At 38.7% G+C, this 24,162-nt stretch overlaps 2 protein-coding genes across 5 annotated transcripts in view; one reads left to right on the forward strand and one right to left on the reverse strand.

The window, feature by feature from the left end:
- Nucleotides 1–10,553, reverse strand: part of LOC114668164 (guanylate-binding protein 1-like) — a 33,152-nt gene extending 22,599 nt beyond the window's left edge. The window contains exons 1-2 of one of the 3 annotated variants that reach the window (XM_028823806.2): nt 10,314–10,553; nt 1,032–1,233 (exon numbers count right to left, since the gene is read on the reverse strand). In XM_028823806.2, the coding sequence (XP_028679639.1) occupies nt 1,032–1,224 (193 nt within the window). In that variant the 5' untranslated portion in view covers nt 1,225–1,233; nt 10,314–10,553. Of the gene's footprint in view, nt 1–1,031; nt 1,234–1,440; nt 1,463–2,978; nt 3,137–10,313 lie in introns of those variants that run through there. The other 2 variants (XM_028823805.2, XM_051920566.1) reach the window with 2 other exon arrangements.
- The window catches only part of LOC114668163 (guanylate-binding protein 1-like), a 50,412-nt gene continuing 36,240 nt past the window's right edge, over nt 9,991–24,162 (forward strand). The window contains exons 1-3 of one of the 2 annotated variants that reach the window (XM_028823804.2): nt 9,991–10,172; nt 20,758–20,963; nt 21,487–21,614. In XM_028823804.2, coding sequence (XP_028679637.2) covers nt 20,771–20,963; nt 21,487–21,614 — 321 coding nt within the window. In that variant the 5' untranslated portion in view covers nt 9,991–10,172; nt 20,758–20,770. The remainder of the gene's footprint in view (nt 10,173–20,757; nt 20,964–21,486; nt 21,615–24,162) is intronic. The other variant, XM_028823802.2, reaches the window with a different exon arrangement.

Raw genomic sequence — 24,162 nt, forward strand, 5'->3', positions numbered from 1 at the left:
GGGATTGTGTTTGTCACTAACATTCAGCCCCACCCTGTTACACTGTGGAAGGTGTATTTGGAAAGACTGTGTAGATTATGGGGTGTTAGCACCAGCAGTGCATGTTTGAAAATCGTCCCAGATTCTTCACATACAATAAAAATGGGGGAAGCCTGTATTTTAGGTAACAGACCGAGTAAAGCATTGTGTTTTGCTCAGCCCTTTTTTAATATTGAAAAAATAAAATGTGTCCTGCAAAGTTTTATCAAAGTAAAAGTAGTCATTTGAAAATTGAAGTGAAGTGAAAGTGAAAGTACAAAATGTAATACTCAAGTAAAGTAGAAGTATTCTCAAAAGATACTGAAGAATAGTAGCAAATTATTTCTAGCTCCTTATTATTCAACACTGGGCTTGAGGCAGGAATTAACCCATGGTCCATTGCACACATTTAAATGAAACAAATTGGGAAATGGCAATTAATCTAACACACACATCTTTGAGATATTAGAGGAAGAATAGAGTACCTGGACTAAAAAGCCACAGAGTCAGCAGCACTAACCTCTGCACCACTGTGCTACTTTATCAGCTTCCAACATAACTCAAATCCAACTCTGTTTTAGAGTGGAAGAGCTTAGCCGGAAACATTCATTTCAAATTACAGTAGTGACTCGCTGTAATAGGTGAATTTGTGGACATCTAGTCTGCCTCAGCAGTTCATGTGTCCTAAGAAAACACTTATATTTTACTACATGCATCAGTCTATTACCTATTATAAGATGCAATTCATGCATGGTAAAGCTAAAACCTGCCTGACATTGAAGCACCTCACAGAGCTGTATGGCCTGATCACATGTGGATCACACACTACACACACCAACGGTATACATAATTAATCACAGGATGAGAAATCATGGCCGGTACTTAAACCACTTGACACAAGCCTTAGAGATGAGTGAATGGCGGCACTAAATTAAGACCATCCTTGTTTACTGAAGAATAGACTCAAAACTTTGAAAATGTATATGCAAAAACAAAAAATGTACAAAACTTACCTTTTTTCTGCCCTGCTAGCTTATTCATTAGGTAGGATTTTCCGGTGCGATACATGCCCACAATGGCTGCCACAACCACTGGCTGATTGATACCAGACAGGATGTCCACAGCCTTTTGATTTATCTGGAGTTTCCCCGAGACATTTTCTATGAGGCACATTGGACCTGACATTTTGACACCTCCAGTTGCCATTGTAACCTCCTATGAGCAAAAAATAAAACAGTTGAAAAAGCATTACAGGAAAGTACGACATGCTCCTTTAACTTGGCATTAACCCAACTATACACTATATATTAAAAATGTGAAATTCAACCACAACATGGTGCTAAACTGATAATTACTGTTAACACAAGCAGCCCTTAAAATATAAACAAGACTGCATACTTCCTTATCACAAAGTTTACTTACTTTATTTGTAATAAACACAATGACTTCTTTACTAGGATATCAAGAGGCTGCAGGTATCCTGGTTGGCAGAATTAGAATACTCTAAGCTTCATCAGACTGTGATCTCCAGTGCACAATGTAAATATTTTTAGCTTAAATTATTTCCTCAGGCTCACATAGTTAATGGAGGAAACTGAATCAGCAGCATCTTTTTTATAGTCTGCCAGCCCAAGACCATCTCTAAAGGGTTTAAACTCTTTTTGAAAAGGGCAATACAGTGCGGTACAGACGTACCACTGCAGTCTTGCAGTATGGTGACCTGGGGTCATGTCCTGGGTCCTCCCTGCATGGAATTTATATGTTCTCCCCGTGTCTGTCTGGGCTTCCTGCAGGTGCTCCAGTTTCCTCCCACAGTCCAAAGACATGCAGGTTAGGTAAACTGGTGATACTAAATTGTCCATAGTTTGTAGTTGGGGTGTGTGTGTGTGAGTGTTTGCCCTGCAATGGACGGGAACCCTGTGCAGGGTTTGTTCCTGCATTGCACCCTATGCTGGATGGGCTCAGCTTCTGCACCACCCGTGACCCTGTTCAGGACAAAGCAGGTTAGACATTGACTGCCTGACTCTCTGTGAAATACAAATTATCATACAGTTACATCACATGTAGGTATAGATTGCTTAATATATACAGATATATATAGTTTGATGCAAAAAAAATAAATAAAAAAAACACATTTAAAAAAAGCAAATTGGACACATGTATTCCGTTATTAAAGACAGTTGATCTAAAAAAAATCCACTTCTTTGTCCAAATGAGGGTTGTGTGTGTCACTGTCAAACCCAGCAGCAGTGGTGCAAAGTGAAAAACAACCCAGTACTGTACAGGGTGCCTGGGCACACCAAAGTCACAAATTTCCATAGGCTACACAACTTTGGAGATGTGAAAGATAACACAAAACACCATGCCTAAATTTTACCCAGGCCGCTGTGTCTGTGCAGAGATAACACTTGTACCAACACCATCATCACCCCACCCCATCAAAAAAAAAAGGTTCCTGTTTTGACTTTTCTGCAGTCATTTTTATGCCTGTCTATATGAGATTAATTGCACTGTTCACGCCCTCATCAAATTTACCATGTGTTGGAAAAACTGATGGGCATTTTGAAAATGCCTCCCAGTTAAAAGAAAAGCAGATCTTAATGAAGTCACTACATTAAAAACATAAGCTTGGAGACAGCAGAACCAGGATGGACTGCTAAGTAGAATCCACGCATTTACGAGTTATGAGTCCTTCAAAGAGCTAATAATGAGGTTTTTAGCACTGCAAAATAATTGAGTTGCATGTTCACTTCAATGAACGTATAACAACATTGCAGTTGCGTTTTAACTTTATTAATTCAGTAAGTAAGGTGGCCGATAGATATTATTATTATAAAGCCGATCGGAGGCACATTGTGTGATTCTGGCAGCTCCGATTATGTTCGTAGCTCCACCAGCTGCTCCTGGATGCGGCACAGCACCCGCAGATTACTCGATTCTGAAAGTGCATTGTTTTTTACCTGTTCTGGTCCTCGTATCGCCACTGACCGCTTTGATGTTCTGTTATTTCTCTCTTGTTTCTAAAAGACAACTGGTTCTTCTCATTTCTCCTTTGGGGAGACAAAAGCAGACCTCGAACTCCGATGACGACGAAAGCGAAAGAAAAAGAAAGCCGCGGCCAAGCTGCTTTTTAAGGTAAGCAACAACAGTTTCGTAATGAGTGGAGTTTTCCGGGAAATTCCCAAAGTTACAATAAACAAAATGTGCTTCATATCCGTAGCGATCGGTACTTATAGTCGCGTATTTTTTCACCTTTGAGAAACCACAGACGATATCCATATACAGTATTGCTTTTCCCAGTAGACCGTCGCCTACCCCAACAATAATTGGAGAACCCCATGTTGCTCCGTAACCTTACAGACGCCAGTCCAGCGGAACACACACACACCCACACACAAACACTACACAAATTTAAGGCTCCAGTAAAACTAATACGATGTAATTGGAATGCGAGACAAAACTAGTATATTTAGAGGAGCACTTCACAGATAATGCATTTTTCAGCGATTGCTACGTTAGAATTAAACGTCACTCTATCGTTTTCGTATATTGTTATAACGGAGACAAATTAAGTTAAAAAAAGACCGTTAACTGCTCCATTGAGGAGTATGAGCAAATCGTTGATATCAGAATATTTTAAACCACAAGAAATTAAAATTCTCTTGGTTTCTGATTTGCCCACTTCTCCTCTGCATCACGGTCGATCGAGCTCCAATAACTTTCATTCCCTCAACAGCATTGCGATTTGTTTTCAAGAATATGTAATAAATAAACACACATACCATTTTCAGTTTCCAGATGCATCTGTATTGGGATTTATTCAGTTTTCAGAATACACCCCCCCCCTCCCCCCGAATTGACTTGAGCTATCTATAAAATACTTGTACATCCATAGGTTTAAATTTGAACTTTTTATTTAAAATATTTAGTAATTCATCTATCCATCCTCTGAACCTGCATAATCCAATTATGTGTCACAACAGACCTGAGCTTATCCAGACAGCCATCTGCAGAAGGCAGGAAACAATCCACATGCCTGTCCATGGTTAGCTCCTATTCCTGTCTTTGGCCCAGTGCTGATGGTATAAATTCCAGCCACCTGTGAAACTATGTTCTTCATATGCAAAAAGAATGAATTATCTGAATTATGTTGGGAGTTCAGTGTGAGTAAACATACTTTACACCAATAGTCCACTGTAGGATACATTTCCCATTTCTTTCAAATATGCATAAAATACCTCTTGTTTCAGAATTCAGTTACAATAGCTGAATATTCAATGTCAGTCAGTCAGTCAGTCATTCTCCAAACCGCTATATCCTAACACATGGTCATGGGGTATGCTGGAGCCAATTCCAGCCAGCACAGGGTGCAAGGCAGGAACAAACCCCAGGACAGGACGCCAGCCCACCGCAGGGCACACACACAAACCCCCACACACCAAGCTCACACACTAGGGACAATTGAGGATCGCCAATACACCTAACCTGCATGTCTTTGGACCGTGGGAGGAAACCAGAGCACCCCGGAGGAAACCCATGCAGATACGGGAAGAACATGCAAACTCCACGCAGGGAGGACCCGGGAAACGAACACAGGTCTCCTTACTGCGAGGCTACAGTAAGGAACTCCACCGTGCCGCCCAAATATTCAATGTTCACTCCATAAAATATATTATACTTTCCCCACTGAACAATCAAAAGATAAAACAGAACTTACACTTTCAGGATGACATGCTAGAGAGCTCTACTTTGACAAACAAGCCTCAAGAAAAGTTCAGAGAAAACAAGTAAGACACCACATCATTACACTTTAGAGCACTGTGATAGTGACACCCACCACTGCGATGGGCTATAAACATTTAGCAGAAAGACAGTTGTTCTAGTTAAATATATAACTTGAAAGGAGCCCTCCTGGTCAAATATAACAACAACAACAACAACATTTATTTATATAGCACATTTTCATACAAAAAAGTAGCTCAAAGTGCTTTACATAATGAAGAAAAGGAAAATAAAAGACAAAATAAGAAATTAAAATAAGATATTAGTTAACATAGAAAAAGAGTAAGGTCCGATGGCCAGGGAGGACAGAAAAAAAAAAAAAAAAACTCCAGACGGCTGGAGAAAAAAATAAAATCTGTAGGGGTTCCAGGCCACGAGACCACCCAGTCCCCTCTGGGCATTCTACCTAACATAAATGAAATAGTCCTCTTTGTATTTAGGGTTCTCACGGAAGGACTTGATGATGATGGTCATGCAGACTTCTGGTTTTTAATCCATCACAGTTCATAGGGTCAACATCCTCACACGTACAGAGTACAGCGACATTATTACTTTCATGGGCTAATCAACAAAGACAGAAAGAAGTTTATTTATCCTCAGGGGCAATTTGGCTTTTACGGAGGGCCAATAACTAAATAAATAAATGAAAAAGGAGACACATACACCAAAATGACTAAAAACAAAGAAAATTAAAAAAAGAAAACTTAGAGACACAGAAAATTATTATGCAGGCACATTGTTGCTGGTATAAAGAGAACATAATACATGTCAGATCTGGCCACTGGGTTCAAACATGAAAAAAAGCACATTTCCTGTCAACAGGCACACATTTGAGCACAAATCTGGCTTAGAATGGCACACATGAGAGCCAAGCCCTTGGTAGGTGTGACTGCATGTCTGTCTTTGTAAGGAGTACAGATTAGGTTACTTGGTAAATCTAAACTGGCCGGGAGTATAAATACTGGAGTCTGAGTGGGCCGGTTTCCTAGCATGTGTCCTAGCATTGGGCTACAAGCCCAAATGGGATTAGATTTTTTTTTTTGTTTAATAACATTTCATAAAATGTTTTGAGAAAGCTTTTTTTCCTCATAATTCAGTAGGTTTTCTTTTTGTCTGCGTGTTTGTGGCATACTTTGACTCAATAGCTTCAGGCAAATTATGAGTCAGATGTAAAGAACACCATCCAAACCTAGAGCAAACAGACTGAATATTAGAAGAAAAGCAGGTTATATTCATATGTAACATGTTCTGTCACAAAGGGTTGCATTATATAACCTGACTTCTAAAATATATTTGCATTGGAATATTTTAATCAATATTCTTAATAATATTCCTTTCCAGCCTCTCCAATTTTCCCATATGTTAATCTGTAAATTTTATTAGGTAATTGTCAGATTTAGCATTGCACATTAGGTTAGGTTTTGTCATATGGATTGCTGGCAAGAATGTTGCAATTAAAGAAACTACAGTACGTGCAAACACTTGTATAAAGATGAGCAGGTTCCTACTTGGACTCTGTACTTCCTTTTTCAAAGTCAAGCTGAGTTTTGTAACAATCACTTAACCTTTATTTTTATAATGCCTTTAATCATGGTCATCAAAGCACAGTGCTTTTCAAAACAAATGTATGCCAAACAAAAGCAAGAAAACTAACTCAAGTGGCAGAATCACACGGGTGGATGAGAGTTGAAATGGTGAAAGCACTGGAAATTGCAGAATTGGCAAGGAAGACCAGGATAATGCCTTGGGTTTGGGAGAGGACAGGGTAGGGTTCAGTTATAAAAGGATCTCGGCCTCCCTCAAAAAAATCTTGTTCCTGGGTACTGGAATGACGGAGACGCCATTGGATAGCTAGGAGGAGTAATAAGGATTCAGTCCTGGCTGTGACAGAGTGGACATTTTGTATTTGTAGAGATATTTGAGGGGTCACAGAAATATGCCAATCCTGTCTACAGTTACTTTCTGGATTCAGAAAAAGCTTATGATAGTGGGCCCCATAGTCTACTGTGACGAATGCGTCAAGGGTATGGGGTTCACTGTAGTTAATTTGGTTCCAATATTTTGAAAGTGAGAAGTATGGTGAAACACTTGGTATTAAATTGAGACTGGTCAATAGGGGTGTTTGACTTCACCAAGGATGTATCTATAAAATTAGAGAGTATCAAGGTTTGGAACCTACGAGTTATGCTTTGATATCCAATGTTCATTGATATGGTTTGCAGAAGACCCTCCCAGGAATGAGTGGCTTCTTCTGTTGAGGCAAGGGGTAAGCAGCTGCCAGAAGTTGACAAGTTCAAGTACCTAGAGGTTTTGTTATTGAGCGAGTGAAAAGGTGATTGTGAAATTGGCCACTGAGTCACTGCCATCTTAACAGTTTTATGGACATTGCACTGGATTGTGACAGAGAAGCGACAGCTAAGCTCACAACCCACGACAGAAATAACAACGAGATTGACTGACAAATTAATGCAGCATTAGTAGTTTTGCAGACTGATGAAGTCCACATACAAAGCTTTCAATTACGATATGCTGTATGCCTATCCTCACTTATAGTATGGTGACTGATAGTCATGAACTATGGGTTGTGACCAGGACAATGAGACTGTGAGTACAAGCTTAAGAAATGAAGTTACTGTGAAGAATTACTGAGCACACTCCCTGTCACGGTGACAAGCTCAGTAATACCCATGGATCAAACAGGGATCGAAGAAGAGTAATAAAGCATTGCTTACCACCTTCACACTATGATTTTTCACTTGAGATAAAATAGTCATAAGGATATTATTTATACATCCTTGTCTGCCATCTCTGCATAGAACTTGTATGAATTTACTAAAATGTCTTCGCATAGTCTACTCTGTGATTTATCAGTCACTTTGTACATAGCCATAATCCATCCATCCATCATCCAACCCTCTATATCCTAACTACAGAGTCACGGGGGGTCTGCTGGAGCCAATCCCAGCCAATACAGGCAGGCAGGAAACAAACCCCGGGCAGGGCGCTAGCCCACCGCAGGGTGCACACACACACACACACACACACACACAGCACACACTAGGGACAATTTAGGATCGCCAATTCACCTAACCTGCATGTCTTTGGGAGGTAACTGGAGCGCCCGGAGGAAACCCACGCAGACACAGGGAGAATATGCAAACTCCACGCAGGGAGGACCCGGGAAGCGAGCCCAGGTCTCCTTACTGCGAGGCAGCGCTACCACTGCACCACCATAATGAATTTCTAAAACTTTCATAATATATGGCTATTATCTTCTACAGCAATTTACCTTTTTTCCGCCTAACAGGCCCTGGTTGATCCACTTCTGTCTCTACAGTTGTACAACTCCCCAAAGACCACATCCTCTGCACCACAGGAATGAATACACTTCATCTCACCCAGAATGCCAAGGAGCAGATGTTCTAACTCCCATCACAGTCACACTCCCATAGTGGCACATAGAAGACTCAAAGTTCAAGCTCCGTTTAACTGGGCTACACACACAGTGTGTTGATTCTTTTCACCTCTAGAAAATCATCACGTCATGTACCATAATAGCGTTTGCCAATATCTGGCAGTCCTATTATGGAAAGACAGCAACAATAATTGGCATGGCAGTGTGTGCAGCAGCCTTTCTATTATGACTGCAACAACAAAATACAGTCCAGTTTTGAAAAGAACTGACAAAACACCTTTTCAGACTATTTAACATTTGAGGCCCAACCCCTCCCGTTACAAATATCCACTTTATGCATTTTAACAAAATTTGATAACTATTTTTTCAATGGTCATTTCATTTTCAAACATAAATCATTATTGTTGTATATATAATTTTACTGCATGCAGACAGCACTTGGTTATACTAATATTTGTATTTATTTACTTAATTGGATTTATAACATGGTTTGTATGTTAATTATAATTATTACCATAATTAATGAAATTCATTCTGTAATAAAGGACGGCACCCAAAAATTATATCTTTTTTTTATATGTTGCTTACCTGATGTAGTTTGTTAGTGATGGCTAAGAAAAAAGTTTAATCTCATGACCTAATGCTAAACAACGCTTAACAACAGCAAGCAAAATCAAAAACATCCTTGAAGAAATCTTAAGTTAACTCCTGTCTCATATTGCAGGTATCGCGTCATACAGTTGTATGCTCCTGATCTAGAAAACATGCTTTTATTTATTGCTAAAATAAGGTAAAATGAATAACTCCAGAAAATGAAAATAATCAACAAACAGAAAGCCCATTCAGCATGGGATTGAGCTTTTGAACTGAAGACCTGCCGCTCCCCTTCATTCATTGTTCAAGAATCCTGTCTTCAATTCAGACGCTTACTCTGATATGAATGTGTTTTGTCTGTGTGCATTTTCTAGTTTTCTGGAAGTATTTAACAATATTTAAGGAAAAAATGCATGCATTTTGCACATTTTTAGCATATGACTAGATGAGCTGATGTGCAGGTTACACAGCATGGGTGTCATTAAGACTTTTTCACCACAGGCTCCCATTATATCATTTACTTTGACACATACTTTCTCCACAAAAACATAAGATTAACACGCTTTCTTGGCCAGTACTACAAACTACATGAGGTAAGTAGCAGTTTAAAAAATATATCTTTTTGGGTGGACAAATCTTTTATAACGCATACTTGACATATACTTGGCATGGCATTCAACTAAAGAAAGACTCAATAATGAATTATTAGTTTCAACTGTTTATCCTCCTCCTGTTATTAACATTTAATTAATTATGCAATGTACTTTTAAGAAAACACTTCTTCAAAATGAAGATAACTGCATAGTTAGCCAGTTCAGGAGAAATGATGGGTATATTAAAGGAGTAAACTACTACGTCATAATCTGATAAAATATTGGGTAACTGAATGAGCCTGATGGATACAGGATCTATACCCGATTGCAAATTTTGAAGTTTTCAATCTATGCCACCTGTTTTCTGTATTCGGAGTAACGGGACCCATATGTATATACATTAGGCTAGATAGGAGCCGCGCGTGGCATCATTTTCAGTTTTATCTTCAACGTAGAATAAAACTTATGTTGCAAATAGTACATATTTGGTAAAAAAATACACACAAGAAAAAAAAAATGAGGTATGAAAAACTCCCAAGTTGAGCAATTGGGTTGTAAGCATATAAAAAGGTGAAGCCAGGAGCCAGTCCGCCCCCATCAGCATTCTGCGCGTGTGCTGTCTCTGCCTGACTGTAGTGCAGTGACGTGACTTTCTCTTTCAGTTTCTGTCTTTATTTTTATAGCTTTTACTTGACATCGGAGGTTTTCTGTTATCGCTGCAACTCCGCCAAGAAAGTTGATTTTTAGCTGTGAAGAGACGATTTCAAAAGGTAAGCTAAGTTTGTTTAATTTCAGATATTCAACTACTTTGACGGTCGCTAAATGCAGGTAATTCATTTGTGTGTTGAATATATTTAAGTGTAATACCTACATTTTGTCATTGTGGTAACAGTAATGAGTTGAGTTCCTACCTGGGCGAGGGTCCCCTTAACTTTTGGACAACGCTGGCTTCGGACTGCTAGTCGTACCTCGCATTACATTAATGCCGATGACAAGAATGGGCGGGGGGCGGCTTTCGGTGCCCTTCAACGAAAGGGGAGTGGCTGTTTACGGTCGCATAGCAAGTCGACTCACCACAAATAATGGGTGTAACTTGAGTGTTATAAAATAATTTAATAGTAATTCACTTCACAGCGGTTCCCACCTGCAAGCATTAATTTCGTCTAAGAGCCCCTCCGGCTTCCTCGCCACAATATAATTGGCCTGTGACTAACTGCTATTTGGTGCAGGGAGCGTCCCGTTCTCGGATAGGCTCCCCGAATAACGTCACCCTGAAGAGATGTCCAGCCATTGGCTGTAAAAATAACTCAATTTTTATTAATAACAGTTGTTCAATTTCAAAAAGTCTTTGTACTTCTTATTGTTGTATTTGCAAATTAAGAATAACCATTACTGTAACGCACTGTTATTACACCATTATATTTAAAAATGTTTTTCCTTGGTGGAGAATTGCTGTTCTATTGAATTAGATCTTGCAAAAAGAATATAAAGTAAACCCTAATTGATGTATTTTATCAAATATACATGTAGGTATCATCGTAAGGTAGATAAGAGCGGGGTTGGCAGTAAACATTGTATTACATGTGGAAATAGAGGCAGTTGTGACGAGCATTAGGAGCGTAGACAAGTCCGAATATCAGGAATACAGAGTAATAAAGGCAAATGGCCAACCTGTTACATCTGGGCTTTACTTCAGACTTAAACGGTATACAGTACTTTCATAACGTGCTAAGTGCAGTGCTAACCTCACTCTGGAACTTTTATGGCTAATTGGAAGACTGAATGGTTAAGTAATCAAAGGAAGTACTGAATTGGAAAGAATATACTAAACAAATAAGTGATTCTTATTAGAGTAATTCAATGTAGCACAATGGGTGGGCATATTTAATTGGATACAGAGTTCCATTCATTCATGTTCTTAGCCCTCCGTTTGGTCTAGATCAGGGGTCTTCAACACGTCGCTCGCGAGTTACCGGTAGCCCGCAAACCCTTTCCAAATAGCTCACCAAAGGGTTAATGAATCCTACACAAATTTGAAAACTTGATTAGTCAAATTAGGGGTGGGCGATCGTTCCAAAAAATCATATCACGATCATTTTAACACAAATCCACAATCTGAATTGCAATCTATCGTTTCAAACTCATCAAGACCTAAGTAACACTTTATTTTAAATACTGTATCAAATAAAGTTGAATTCAATTGGTCTCTCGTTCGCTAGCTAAGCATAGTTAAGGAACACGCCCCGAAGCTGACTGACGAGTGAGTGACGAGCGCACACCCACACACCCCCAAACCCCCCGCCCCGTTGCGTGTTTCTTGGATTATATATATAATCAAACTAAATCCGTTAAGTAATTCTCTCATGAAAAACGGACAGACAGCAATTGGATTTTATATATTATGTATTAGTAAACCTTCAAAATAATGTGCAGTTAAAGGCTCAACAGCATTCTCAGCATTTCAGGAGATTAGTAGAGCCGGATAACTATAAGAATCTTCACCAAGCAGCTCTGAAAATGTCTGCTTTGTTTGGGTCTTCATACCTCTGTGCGTCTGCCTTTTCTGACATGAATGTCATGAAATCAAAGTTTAGAACAAGACTCACAGACGAACATTTAAATGACTCCATAAGAGTGAACCTAAGTGGCTCCACTCCACCACACACCTGCCTCTCTTGTTGACTCCATGCAGTGCCAGTCATCTGACTAACTAAAAAACACATCACACAGGCAACTGGACATGTGAATAAAGTGAAACAGTGACATGGTACAAAATGACCAATGAATAAGGAATCTGTGTACTTGGAATTACATTGTTTTGCTTTGACAGCCTTCATGTTTTAATTGAATAGTGTGAGATAAACTAGAAAATGCATACAGACATACAAAATGCACTTGCAGGTGAACTAAATATTTTTTGTGATGTTTTAATGCAAAAATGTGAGTTGTGGATACCAACATTTTGTAAATGTTCAGGTAAAACAATCTTATTCAGTTTTTTTTTGGTTGAAAAAAGCTGTGAGAATGAACGTTAGAAAACAAGAGTAGCTCTCGGCCATTTTCATTTTGTAAAAGTAGCTCTCAGTGGGGAAGAAAGGTTGGAGACTCCTGGTCTAGATAGTCACAGGAGCCAAAGCTGGAAAAGCAGCCATTCAAAAACAGAACCAGCGTATTTCGCCAATGTTTGGAGGACACGCATACTCCAAGTGACGCGGAACATCTGTCAAAGCCCAGGGCTCCATATGTGTAGTACAGTCTACAGAGCCTAGAAAAAGGATTCAACCCCTTGGAAATCTTCACATTTTATACAACATTGAATCACAGTGCATTCAATTTGGCTTTTTTGACACTGGTCAAAAGAAAAAGACAAAGTGAGAACAGATGTCTACAAAGTGGTCTGAATTAATATAAAACACAAAATACTTGATCACATAATTATCCCCCCCCCCCCCCCCCCCCCTTAATATGACACATGTGAACCATTATTTGTGCAGCCAATTGGATTTGGAAGTCCTAGTTAGTTCTATAATAATATTAATAATAACACTGTAATAGCACATCATTTTATTTATATAGTGCCTTTCCCATTCTCAATGATGATCGCTTGTCTGTGGTCTCAATTAACTGTAGTATAAATGCACCTTATCAGAAAAGGCCAACCTTCACTGGCTTAACCTACACAATGAAGACAAGAGAACACTCCAAACCTCTGTTATAAGGTCATTGAAAAGCACACGTCCGCAAAAACTGAGTGACCACACAAGAGTAAGACTAGTGAGGGAGTCCACTAATAGACTGCTAATAACGCTGAAGGAGTTGCAATGGTTGAGATAAGTCAGACTATGCAGGCAACAGCTGTTGCTTGGGTGCCTCACCAGTGGAAGGTTTATGGAAGATTGCCAAAGAGATAACCACTGTTTAAAGAAAAGGAAAAATACAAAAAAAAAATGGGATCTCGGCTGGTGTAAGCCAATCACTGCACATTATCAAAAACACACCACCCCCATCGTGAAGCATGGTGGTGGCAGCATCGTGCTTTGGGGATGCTTTTGTGCAGCAGGCCCTAGAAGGCTTGTGAGGTCAGAGGGGAAAATGAATGTAGCAAACTACTGAAACATCTTTTGAGGAAAACCTGATACAGTCTGCAAGAATCCAACACCTTGGGAGATTTGTTTTTTGCATCTAGACACTGACTCTAAGTGCAACAGCAAAGGTACACAGGAATGGTTTCAAAACAGGTGTTAATATCCTAGAGTGGCGGAGTCATTGTGTAATTGAGGATTTGTTGCTGAACTTGAAAAGGGCTGATCACTCAAGATCAACATGCAGACTGACAGAGCTTGAGCAGCACAGTTATGACAAATGCTGGTGATGATGGCAGTGTCCAGATGTGCAAAGCTCATAGAGACCTGTGAACACCGACTCAAGGCTGTTATGGCTGCCAGGGGTGTATCTACTAATTATTGACCTGAAGGGGGAGAATAGTTACGGAATCAATTCTGTTGTGTTTCATATATATATATATATATATATATATATATATATATATATTTTTTTTTTTTTTTTTTTTTTTAAGCCACTTTGCATAGATCTGTTTTCACTTCGACATTAAATTGTCTTTTTCTTTTGATCAGTGTCACAAAAATCAAAGTAAATCCTCTGTAATTCAATGTTGTAGAACAATAAAATGTGAAAACTTCCAAGGGAGTGAATACTCTGCATAGGCACTGTATCTACATTTACATTTACTTATTTGTCAGACGCCTTTATCCAAGGTCACTTACAACGTTTTGTAATACAAGTGCTTACATTTCTTTTGGTTTTCCAATTGGAGCACAAGCAGGTCAAATGACTTGCTCACAGTCACACAGTCTCTGTAGTGGGTTTGATGTCCAAAGCCTTAACCACTACACCACACTGCCTGCAAAACGAGGCCGAAAGGGGTCATTAAAAGTTTACAAATGATCAAATATGTCCATTTACATTAACAGCGTTTGCTTATCTTATATTATTTTGCTACCTTGCCAAACTGACAAGGATTTTTTTATAGTTGTGTTCAGAAACACAAGTAATTAAAACGCTTAGTTAGGAGACACACTCTGGACCAGTGGTTCCCAAACTCAATCCTGGGGACCTACTGTGGCTGAAGGTTTTTGTTCCAACCAGATTTACAATCAGTGATAATAATCAATAACAACTGATCTAATTTAATTAGTTGGTCTTTTTTACTCTTATTCTGCATTCAGAAAAACGTAACAGTATGCATGGTTTTTAAATTTATAAGACATTTAGAAATATTTCTATGTGATTTTAAGTAGAAATAACTCTCATGTTGTTTTCCTATTATTTCCCCCTTTTCCTGTGTAGTTTGCTCCCTTTATTTAACCCTAATAGTGACAATTAACAACCAACACAGTAGACATACCCGGGATGATGAAAGCAGCAACGACTTTAGTGTCAGACCCGCTAATTCATAAATAATCAATTAAATAATCAGAACACCTGGAAAAGCAGAATGAAAATTAGGTTCAAAATACTGTTAACAACTTAAAATAATATATTCTCCATATAACTGCTTATTATATTTTAATAACAATCTATCAAACTTGGTTTGTAATTTTTGCATTGACTTAAAAACACAGAAACTGGGAAATGATTTACTTAATTAGGCTAAGAGTCCAATTAAAAACAGACATTGGTTAGAACAAAAACCTGCAGCCACAGTGGGTCCCAAGGATCGAGTTTGGAAACCACTGCTCTGGACCCTTTGAAGGTAGTAGCAAAGGAGAGCAGTTAAAATAAAAATTAAAAAAAAGCAACTGAGTGCCATTATGAACAATACTGCACATCCCCTCGCTGACACACCAACACTGAGGAATGTCAGCCAACAAATTATTCAGCACAAGTGGGTCAAGAAACACGACTGTGGGTCATTTATACCAAGAGCAATACGTCTGTTGTGACTGTCAAGTCAGATGTTTTTCTTTTTAAATTTTCTTTCTTTTTAATCATTGTGGTTTGTGTTCAGAGCATAATGTGTGTGTGAGTGTTTATTTATTTTATTCATTCATTGACTTTTGTAGTACTAGGGTGTTGTACCATGATAGCTATTATGAATGTAACGAGAAGTCAAGCAAAATGACACCTATAGAATTTATCCTATACTGTGGTTTTAGTTTAGATATTTTATCTTCATAATCTTTGTTTTAGATTTATTTTATATACATTTATATTACATTATATACATTTATTCATGAACACCTACTGTATAAAGTTTAGAATAATTGTATGGATATCTATCTGTCTGTCTGTCTGCCTGTCTATCTAGCTGACCCCTGGGGGAAATCTGTCTTTCTAAGTTACAAAAGTCTTGAGAAGTTAAGCAAAATGACACCTTTTATAGACTAACTAAAAATATTACAATATGCAAGCTTTCAAGGCAATTCAGGCCCCTTCTTCAGGGAAGACGTAAGCCTGATTTCCCCCAGGGGACAGATTATCTATCTAGCTAGGTAGCTATACAATTATTCTAAACTTTATACAGTAGGTGTGCATGAATAAATATATATAATGTAATATAAATGTATATGACACAAATCTAAAACAAAGATTATGACTATAAAATATCTAAACTAAAACCACAATATAGGATAAATTCTATAGGTTTTTTGGTTTTCATAGTCATTATGTCACACATACAGAGTTCAGTGAACTCTTATCTGTATATGCCAATCAATATGCAGAATTTTGTCACTCTGCGGCACCATTCCCTTATTAGTGTACAAAAACCCACCCGAAAAGAAAGTATAATTTTAAAAGATCTTTCTTTTCTTTTTGAAAAGCCGACACAAGAACAAAACACTTAAACAAAACAGTCCATTCTTGGTTTTAATAGCATTGTTAACAAAAGGCAGCATTCTGCTCACTGATGCTGTGTCACAGCTCCAATGGGCCTGCATTCAATTTACAGCCTGGTCACTCTGTAGAGCTTTCATAATTGGGTTTTTGTCAGCATTTGTGAGTAAACAGCAGTGTAACTTTGGAAATGCACATTAAGTTAGTCAGCGATTGCAAACTGGCCAAGTGTAGGCGAGTGTGTTTGTGTCCTGTGCTGTCCTCTCATTGTTTTAAGGGTTGAGTCCTGCCCTTTTCTTGATTCTGCTACATTGATCTTTGTCTTCTTACAAATGTGTTTTCTATAAAACATATTATACAAATGGACAGATGGACTATTAACAGCATATCCAGTTACAGATTTCCTATTGTGGTGAACAATATTGCAGTAAAGTATTCACCAGAAAAACACTGGTGAAAGCACATTAATTCTCAGACTCAATCCAGGTATCAAGTCATGGTGCCAGACCAAAACCTCCCATGAGCAGGACGCCAGTCCATTGCAGGGAACTCTCACTTGCAAACCTGCAGTCACTCATTAAATAAACTTTCAAACTGTTGAAACAAATTATTGACAAGCATATGGTGGAGTTTTCTTAAAAGACATGGCCATGAGAATAGTGTGTTTATATTTTGTAAATACAGAGACATCAGTTAAAACAAGAACTATTGTAGGGTAATGTAGCAGTATGGTGTCAATTTTAGGATGATAATTTGGGGGCGGGGGGGAGCAGGTATTTAGACTTCATTTAAATGTTACAAAAATCACAGCCTTAGAAACAGATCTAGGTAAATTAGAGTTAGTTAAAATGAAAAATAAACTACTGGAATGGAATCCCAAGTGCTAAGATTCAAACCAATAATAAGCTAATTGTTTTATTTTCTAGTAGCATAATTGGACTCACTGTGAATAACACAATGGAAAACAATGACAGTTTGAGCACCGGTACATGAGAGCTATGGGTGAATTTCATTCAGAGTTGGCATTTGGCCGTTTCATTAACATAGGGAATTGATCTGTTAATTTTTTTTAAATTTCATTAATCTCTTTGTAACACAAGTCATCAGAAAACATCTTGAAGGGTGGCATATTCCAATAATTATATACTGGGGCTATTTAAGAGCCTTACATGGAATGAATGCCACTAATTTGGCTTTTATTTACAAGAAGTCACACCCTAGGTAGGAAATTCAAATGTTGTTTTTCAAAGGGACTTATTTGGGTTAGTTTATGTTTTACATTATATAATCTGATCATCTCAACCTGAATACTCATCCACACTTTCACTTTTGCTTTATAGGCCTCCCGTTTTTTCAGTCATCATTCCTGGTTCTTTCCTATTTCTGCATCTCATTTTTTTCTAACATTATCTTTCTAATTTCTTTCCTATTGATTTTTATAAACACACTTCAATTTGCAAGTGGACTTTGTGCTGCGATGTGGACATTTTACAAATAAAGTTAAGCTAAAATGCAGAGTAACATACAATAAAAGACAATACTGAGAATCACTCAGTGTATACACAGAAATATGCATACACACTTTACCCATAGGCTTTTTTAAATTAGGTTTTAAAAGCTTGTAAATACTAATAAATAAATGATGGACAGTATATATTTTAGCCATAAATGTTGGCATGGAGAAGAAACGAGAAGCAAAATTCAAAACATAAACCTCTTTTGGGGGAAAAAAGGCTGATCAGAATCTTTCTGCATCTGGCCCGTGGGTCATTCAGGCTGCGCACAGGCACATATTGATACCTTTGGCAAATTCTGTGATGATCTTCCATTGGGTGTGTCATTGTGTGGAGACACATCTTCTCAAAATTCCAGGTCCAGATCAGATGGAGTAATAGAATCAAGGTGGAGGTTATGCCATATGCCACCACAAGATGCTAACAGAACAATAAAGTCTTGCTAGCTAAACTCGACAATTGCCATTGTTGTTAAAATGCAGTGTGAGCAGCCCAAACAAGAGTACTGTATGATAAAGCAATGTGTCTCAGATTTTCTTCTTGTTCTTTCGTTTTGTCTTTTTATCTTTCTTGCCACATCCTTTGCTTCGGGCTCTTTGCTTGCACTTTGCCACTTAAAGATAATCTATACATAAAATTATGGAAGCACCATGAAATGAATGAACAGGGCTTCTGCTAAACATCCCTGAACTCCTTGTTTCTATCTGTGGCCCAGATGTCGCCAGTGCTTGTGTTGTGTTTTTCTCTGAGCACTTCAGTTTAATCCCACACCCAAAAACAGAAAAGAGAGACAGTATTTTACAAAGAGTTTTTCTAGAATAAATATAATTCCGTGGCATTTTACATGAACAGCTACTTCTTAACTGTTTCTATATGCAATTCTTTTAACAGTTGATCCTATGGGCAGGTTAAGTGACTAGCACGCAGTCATCTAGAAAGTCAGCACAATATAATGAACAAGTGCTATCCTGATTTAACAGTTTTGCTCAAATAAACCACTGTACATGCTAGAAACAAATTGTCGGAAGGCAAAGGTACAGCTAAGGGAGGAGCCATTGCACCAAGAGTTGTAAAAGTATGCATGTTAGGTTGATCAGTGACTCTGAATTGTTCCATTATACGTGAGGATATGTTCATTGGTGATCCCTGTGATACACTGATGACCAGTCCAGACTTAGGGTTCATCCACACTACTACATTTTCATTTAATAATGATGTTTTCAAATGAAAACAATCTCCGACCATAGTAGTGTTTTTACATAATTTACAAAAGAATCTCCCTCCACACCAATACGATCAAACATCATACAACATCGATGTTCACCTACAATGGGCATTTGTGCATTTGAAGAAAAATCTACGAAGGGTTAGTAATGCTTCTGTAGCCGAGGATCAGACCGCCAAGGTCCCCGCCTTCGGCCACCACCCAACTCACACTGCACCCGACCTCCTTGGCCCCTCCCATAGGTGGTGAGCCCATGGGAAGGGGGACCCATGTTGCCTCTTCGGGCTGTGCCCGGCCGAGCCCCATGGGTGCAAGCCCGGCCACCAGGCGCTATCCAGGCGGATCGGTGCGGTGTCCGCAGTGATGCGGGCTCTGCATCGGTCTGTCGTGGTGAAAAAGGAGCTGAGCCTTAAGGCAAAGCTCTCAATTTACCAGTCGATCTATGTTCCTACCCTCACCTATAGTCATGAGCTATGGGTAGTGACCGAAAGAACGAGATCGCGAATACAAGTGGCTGAAATGAGTTTCCTCCGCAGGGTGTCTGGGCTGTCCCTTAAAGATAGGGTGAGAATCTCGGTCATCCAGGAGGAGCTCAGAGTAGAGCCACTGCTCCTCCGTATCGAGAGGAGTCAGATGAGGTGGCTCAGGCATCTGATCAGGGTGTCTCCTGGACGCCTCCCTGGTGAGGTGTTCTGGGCATGTCCAACTGGGAGGAGGCCCCGGGGAAGACCCAGGACACATTGGAGGGACTATGTCTCACGGCTGGCCTGGGAACGCCTTGGGATTCTCCCGGAAGAGCTAGAAGAAGTGGCTGGAGAGAGGGAAGTCTGGGCATCTCTGCTCAAGCTGCTACCCCCTCGACCAGACCTCGGATAAGCGGAAGAGGATGGACAGATGGATTAGTAATGCTGCCAACCATTAGATTTACTACAAAACTGTAGCGAGTGTTTAAATTTATTTCCCTTCAAATTGTACAAAACCGCATTTAGATGCATACAGGTAAGGAACACAACAAAATGCTATGGTAAGCAGCTCTTCTATGCTCTTTATGTTGGAATATGGTTTTCAACCAGGGAATGAGACGTTGTAATGAGCAGGCTCCATACTGGGTACGGCTACGTAACAAGCATGAGCAAATCGGAGCATGACTAGAGTCTGCGTTTTTACAATTCTTTGTTTTCACCCATCCACATTGTATTGCCAAGGCAACATTTTCAGAAGTATACAGTTAAAAATGCTGGGGTAGTGTGGGCAAAAATGGAGACTAATGTCTGCATTTTTAAAGAAAAACACAGCTGTGTGGATGTAGCTTTAGCTTCTGCATTCTACCCCAAATTAAATGAAGCAATTTTGTTAATGGATTGATAAAACATAAAAATAAGTGCTTAAGTCAAAAATAGCAGAGATCAAGGTGCATCACCTGCATCCTAGAGGTTGCACTCACAGACATAGGTTTGAAGGTGGAAGAAGTGGAGTGCACTTTCTATGCAAGGCAAGACAAACATCAAAACTAATGCTATGAAAATAAGACTTTAGTCCTTCATTTGGTGCATTCTTAATGAGTGCATCTTCACATAGGAGCACAGTGTGTTATACAGTACTTTGATTATGTGTAGCATGTCTAAAAAGACATGAAGCATAAATGCAAAACATTTTATTTTTAATATAAAAAAACATGAAAGGCATTCAGTGAAAATTAATCCAAATGTGTATTTTCCAGCATTGCCAAAGGATGTCTTAATTTTCGTTTTTGTCTTGTAGGTAGAAAGACACGATGGCGAGCCAAGGGCCTGAAATGACATCTCCTGTATGTTTAATTGAGAACACCGCATCTGGGCTACAGATGAATCAGGAAGCTCTGGAGATTCTATCCAGGATCGAACAACCCGTAGTGGTGGTTGCCATTGTGGGATTGTATCGTACAGGCAAATCCTACCTCATGAACAAGCTGGCAGGGCAGAAAAGTGGTAAATACTGCATGTTTTTCTACGTTTACTGACTCTTTCATAGTGACCTTTACTCTGTCAGCCACTTTCTTAGAAGATCAGCTTTTCACCAGGTGTTTTGGTTAAGTTGAGTCATTTGGCACATATTAGCTTTCCTTTGGCTTCAGATATTTTGTTTGAAGGGGATATCCGTTTTTTTAGGTGACATAGTAGTACAGTGGTTGTTGCTGCTACTTCATAGACCCAATATCCTGAGTTAATCTCTGGCACCCAGTCATTGTTTGTGTGGAAGTTGCTGGTTCTCTCTGTATCTGCCTTGATTTTGCTTCCAGATTTCAAAAGATGAGCAGCTTAGGTTGATCTAAATTGGCAGCAGTGTGACCAAATTTAGTCTTTTGTGTGACAAACTCTCTGAGTGTTTTTCCCACCTTGGGCACAGTCCTGTCATAATAGCCTCCAGCCCTTGCACAACATTGACTTAAATGTAGTCCATTTGAATGAATTAATATAATATAATATGTATTATGTTATTGTTGTTTTATAGGGTTCTCCCTGGGGTCAACCATACAGTCACATACCAAGGGTATCTGGGTGTGGTGTGTCCCTCACCCAGTGAAAGCAGACCACACACTGGTGCTACTGGACACAGAAGGACTTGGTGATGTGGAGAAGGTGAGTGTCTTGTATTGGTGCATAGCTTAGTCATTCATCTGTGTAGACACCTCAAAGGAAATAATGATGTAAAAGCAAACTAAATCAGATATATTTAGAGAAACTCTAATTTATTGCAACCCTGAAAAGAATAAAGCAATTGGACGAATGGATACTTAATGGAAAAACTTAACTTTCAGTTATAGCAGTAACTTTCAATACATACAAACCTACGTTATGGTAGCTGCAAGCCAGTCAATTGTACTCAACTCAGAAACGGGAATTGAAGCTTTATATAAATAGGTCACACATCTAAATATCATGGAATAATACAAAAAAAAATCTGTTGATGTTTGACAAAGGGGATGTCCTGTCCTGACTTGTGTTTTACCAGTAGGCTAATGGAAGGCTCTGAGCTGAACTTCATTCCTACAGTGAATCACTACTCTGGCATTATCAGGGTAGAGGTATGCTCTTTAATGTTAGTCCTCAAAGGCCTTTGAAAATAAAAAAGATGAAACCCTTGAGTAAAACCTTCTATAATAATAATAATAATAATAATACATTTTATTTATATAGCGCCTTTCCCATGCTCAAGTGTGTTAGATGCCTGGGACAACAAAGAAGATTACATTTTCAACCGAGATAATACCTTCAAACATGCAGCCACAGGCACTCTGGTCTATCTTAAAAAAGAAAGCTTGGTTTAGTTGGCTGGTAGTTGAAGGGTATGGTCAGCAAATTTTCTGTTCAACCTTAGGGATCCTGAGCAATTTTTTTGGAATTTTACTTATGGGGGGATTTTGGGGGTTTTCAGAATGCAGATCTGCTAAAGACTTATTCTAAGTAAGTAATTTGGGGCCAACATAACCTCACAAGGTATTTCTGACACATATTCATTACATGGGCTGAATACCAATGGAACTGATTATTTTCTTTTCAGGCAGCATAACATTCTCAGACCCACTTAATTGAGGATTTTGTGAAGCTTGGGCTCATCCTTCCAGCGGTAAAGCAGAAACAAATCTTGGATGGGGTGCCAGGCCATTGTAATATTTTTCGATTTTGTATGCATTGTTAACGTAGCTGGATCTCTAGCATTTTGGTTTCACATTGACATTATAGATAGATAGATAGATATATAGATACTTAGGGTTTTCCTTATGATCATGTCCAACCAATTCAGTTTTAAATACATTTTGATTCTATTACATGTGAAAAGAATAAATTGGAGGTTTTTTTATTGGCATTAAAATCTGGTAGGCCTATGTATCATTTTTACGTGAACCACTTCTGATTGAGGCCTTATAGGCTCAAGCTTGAAAATGTAGAAGTCTGTTAACATATTCTAGAGAAACTTGTTTGAATGTGTCAGTGTCAGTCCTAAGTAGTAACCATTACTATTTCTGTGGCTCGTGTGTTTTCGTGGTTTGGTCTGATCTGAAGTATGTAGAGCCAGATATGTTTAAAATGGCAGATATTTGTTATGGAGATGATTCATGCTATTTAGCTGGAGTAATGTAGTAAAGCAGTAGGCAGTGTTGCCATTTTTCAGTTCTTGGACTCTGATTTGGTTCATTGTTAGTCTGTCTTCTGAGTGGAGTTACCATGCTATCCTCTAATTTGAGTTTACTCCCAAAATCCAAAGTAATGTTATGTGCCTCATTGCTGACTCAAACTTCCATGTGTGAGAGGTTTTCATTGTGCATCAGTGCCAGGAAAAGGTCCAGGCCTACCTACGACCCTGTTCTACACAAAGCAGTGTCTGAATTTATTTAGTTATTTTTTAGTAAACTCTTTATTCAAATTTGCAAAAAGCAATATAATGACAACTTCTGATCATATAATCGTTCCTATTTTCTGCCCACTTTGGCAAAATAATAAGAATTTAAGAAGTAAAAAGTAAATGGAAAAAGAATACCAAAGTACTACCGTATTTTTTTGGAATTGCATGAGGATGAGATGGTCCCCATGGGTTAAATTTTATTTATTTATTAATTTATTTTAGTTATTTTGTAATTTCCGACCATATACTGCATACTTGAGCCTTTTTGTTTTGCGCCCTCCCCACCATAACCTATCGTCTATGGAAGATGAGCGAAAGCTTTAGATTTGTTAAATATTTTGATCTCCAGTTTTTGATGGATCTCGATGTTTTAGGTCCCCTAATACTAAAAACAATGATATCTTGATGATGATGATGAATGTGTGTCTGTGTGTCACAGTTTCTTGAGGATGGTCTAGAGCTAAAACAGCTGTATGGAAAAACACCCAACTTGATACTTAAGCCTGTTATGAGATGATGATGATGTGCTGATTAGATTTTGAGCCAAATCGTGCAAGAGAACAAGGCACTCTAGAGACACCCTCAAATTAATTTTTGATTATATTTCAAGAATCATGGCAAATACCTTAATTATGCAATTAATTATGAATTCTTCTCCTCAATTGCTATCGTAAGGACCTATTTCATGATCAGACAGATAATCACCTGAGATGCAAATAATTACTGATATGTTATAGAATTGTTCGGGTAACTTGGTTCCTAGGGTGCAAAGCCTACGGACGC

Source organism: Erpetoichthys calabaricus, chromosome 17 (assembly GCF_900747795.2).
Source record: "Erpetoichthys calabaricus chromosome 17, fErpCal1.3, whole genome shotgun sequence".
NCBI classification, from domain to species: domain Eukaryota; kingdom Metazoa; phylum Chordata; class Cladistia; order Polypteriformes; family Polypteridae; genus Erpetoichthys; species Erpetoichthys calabaricus.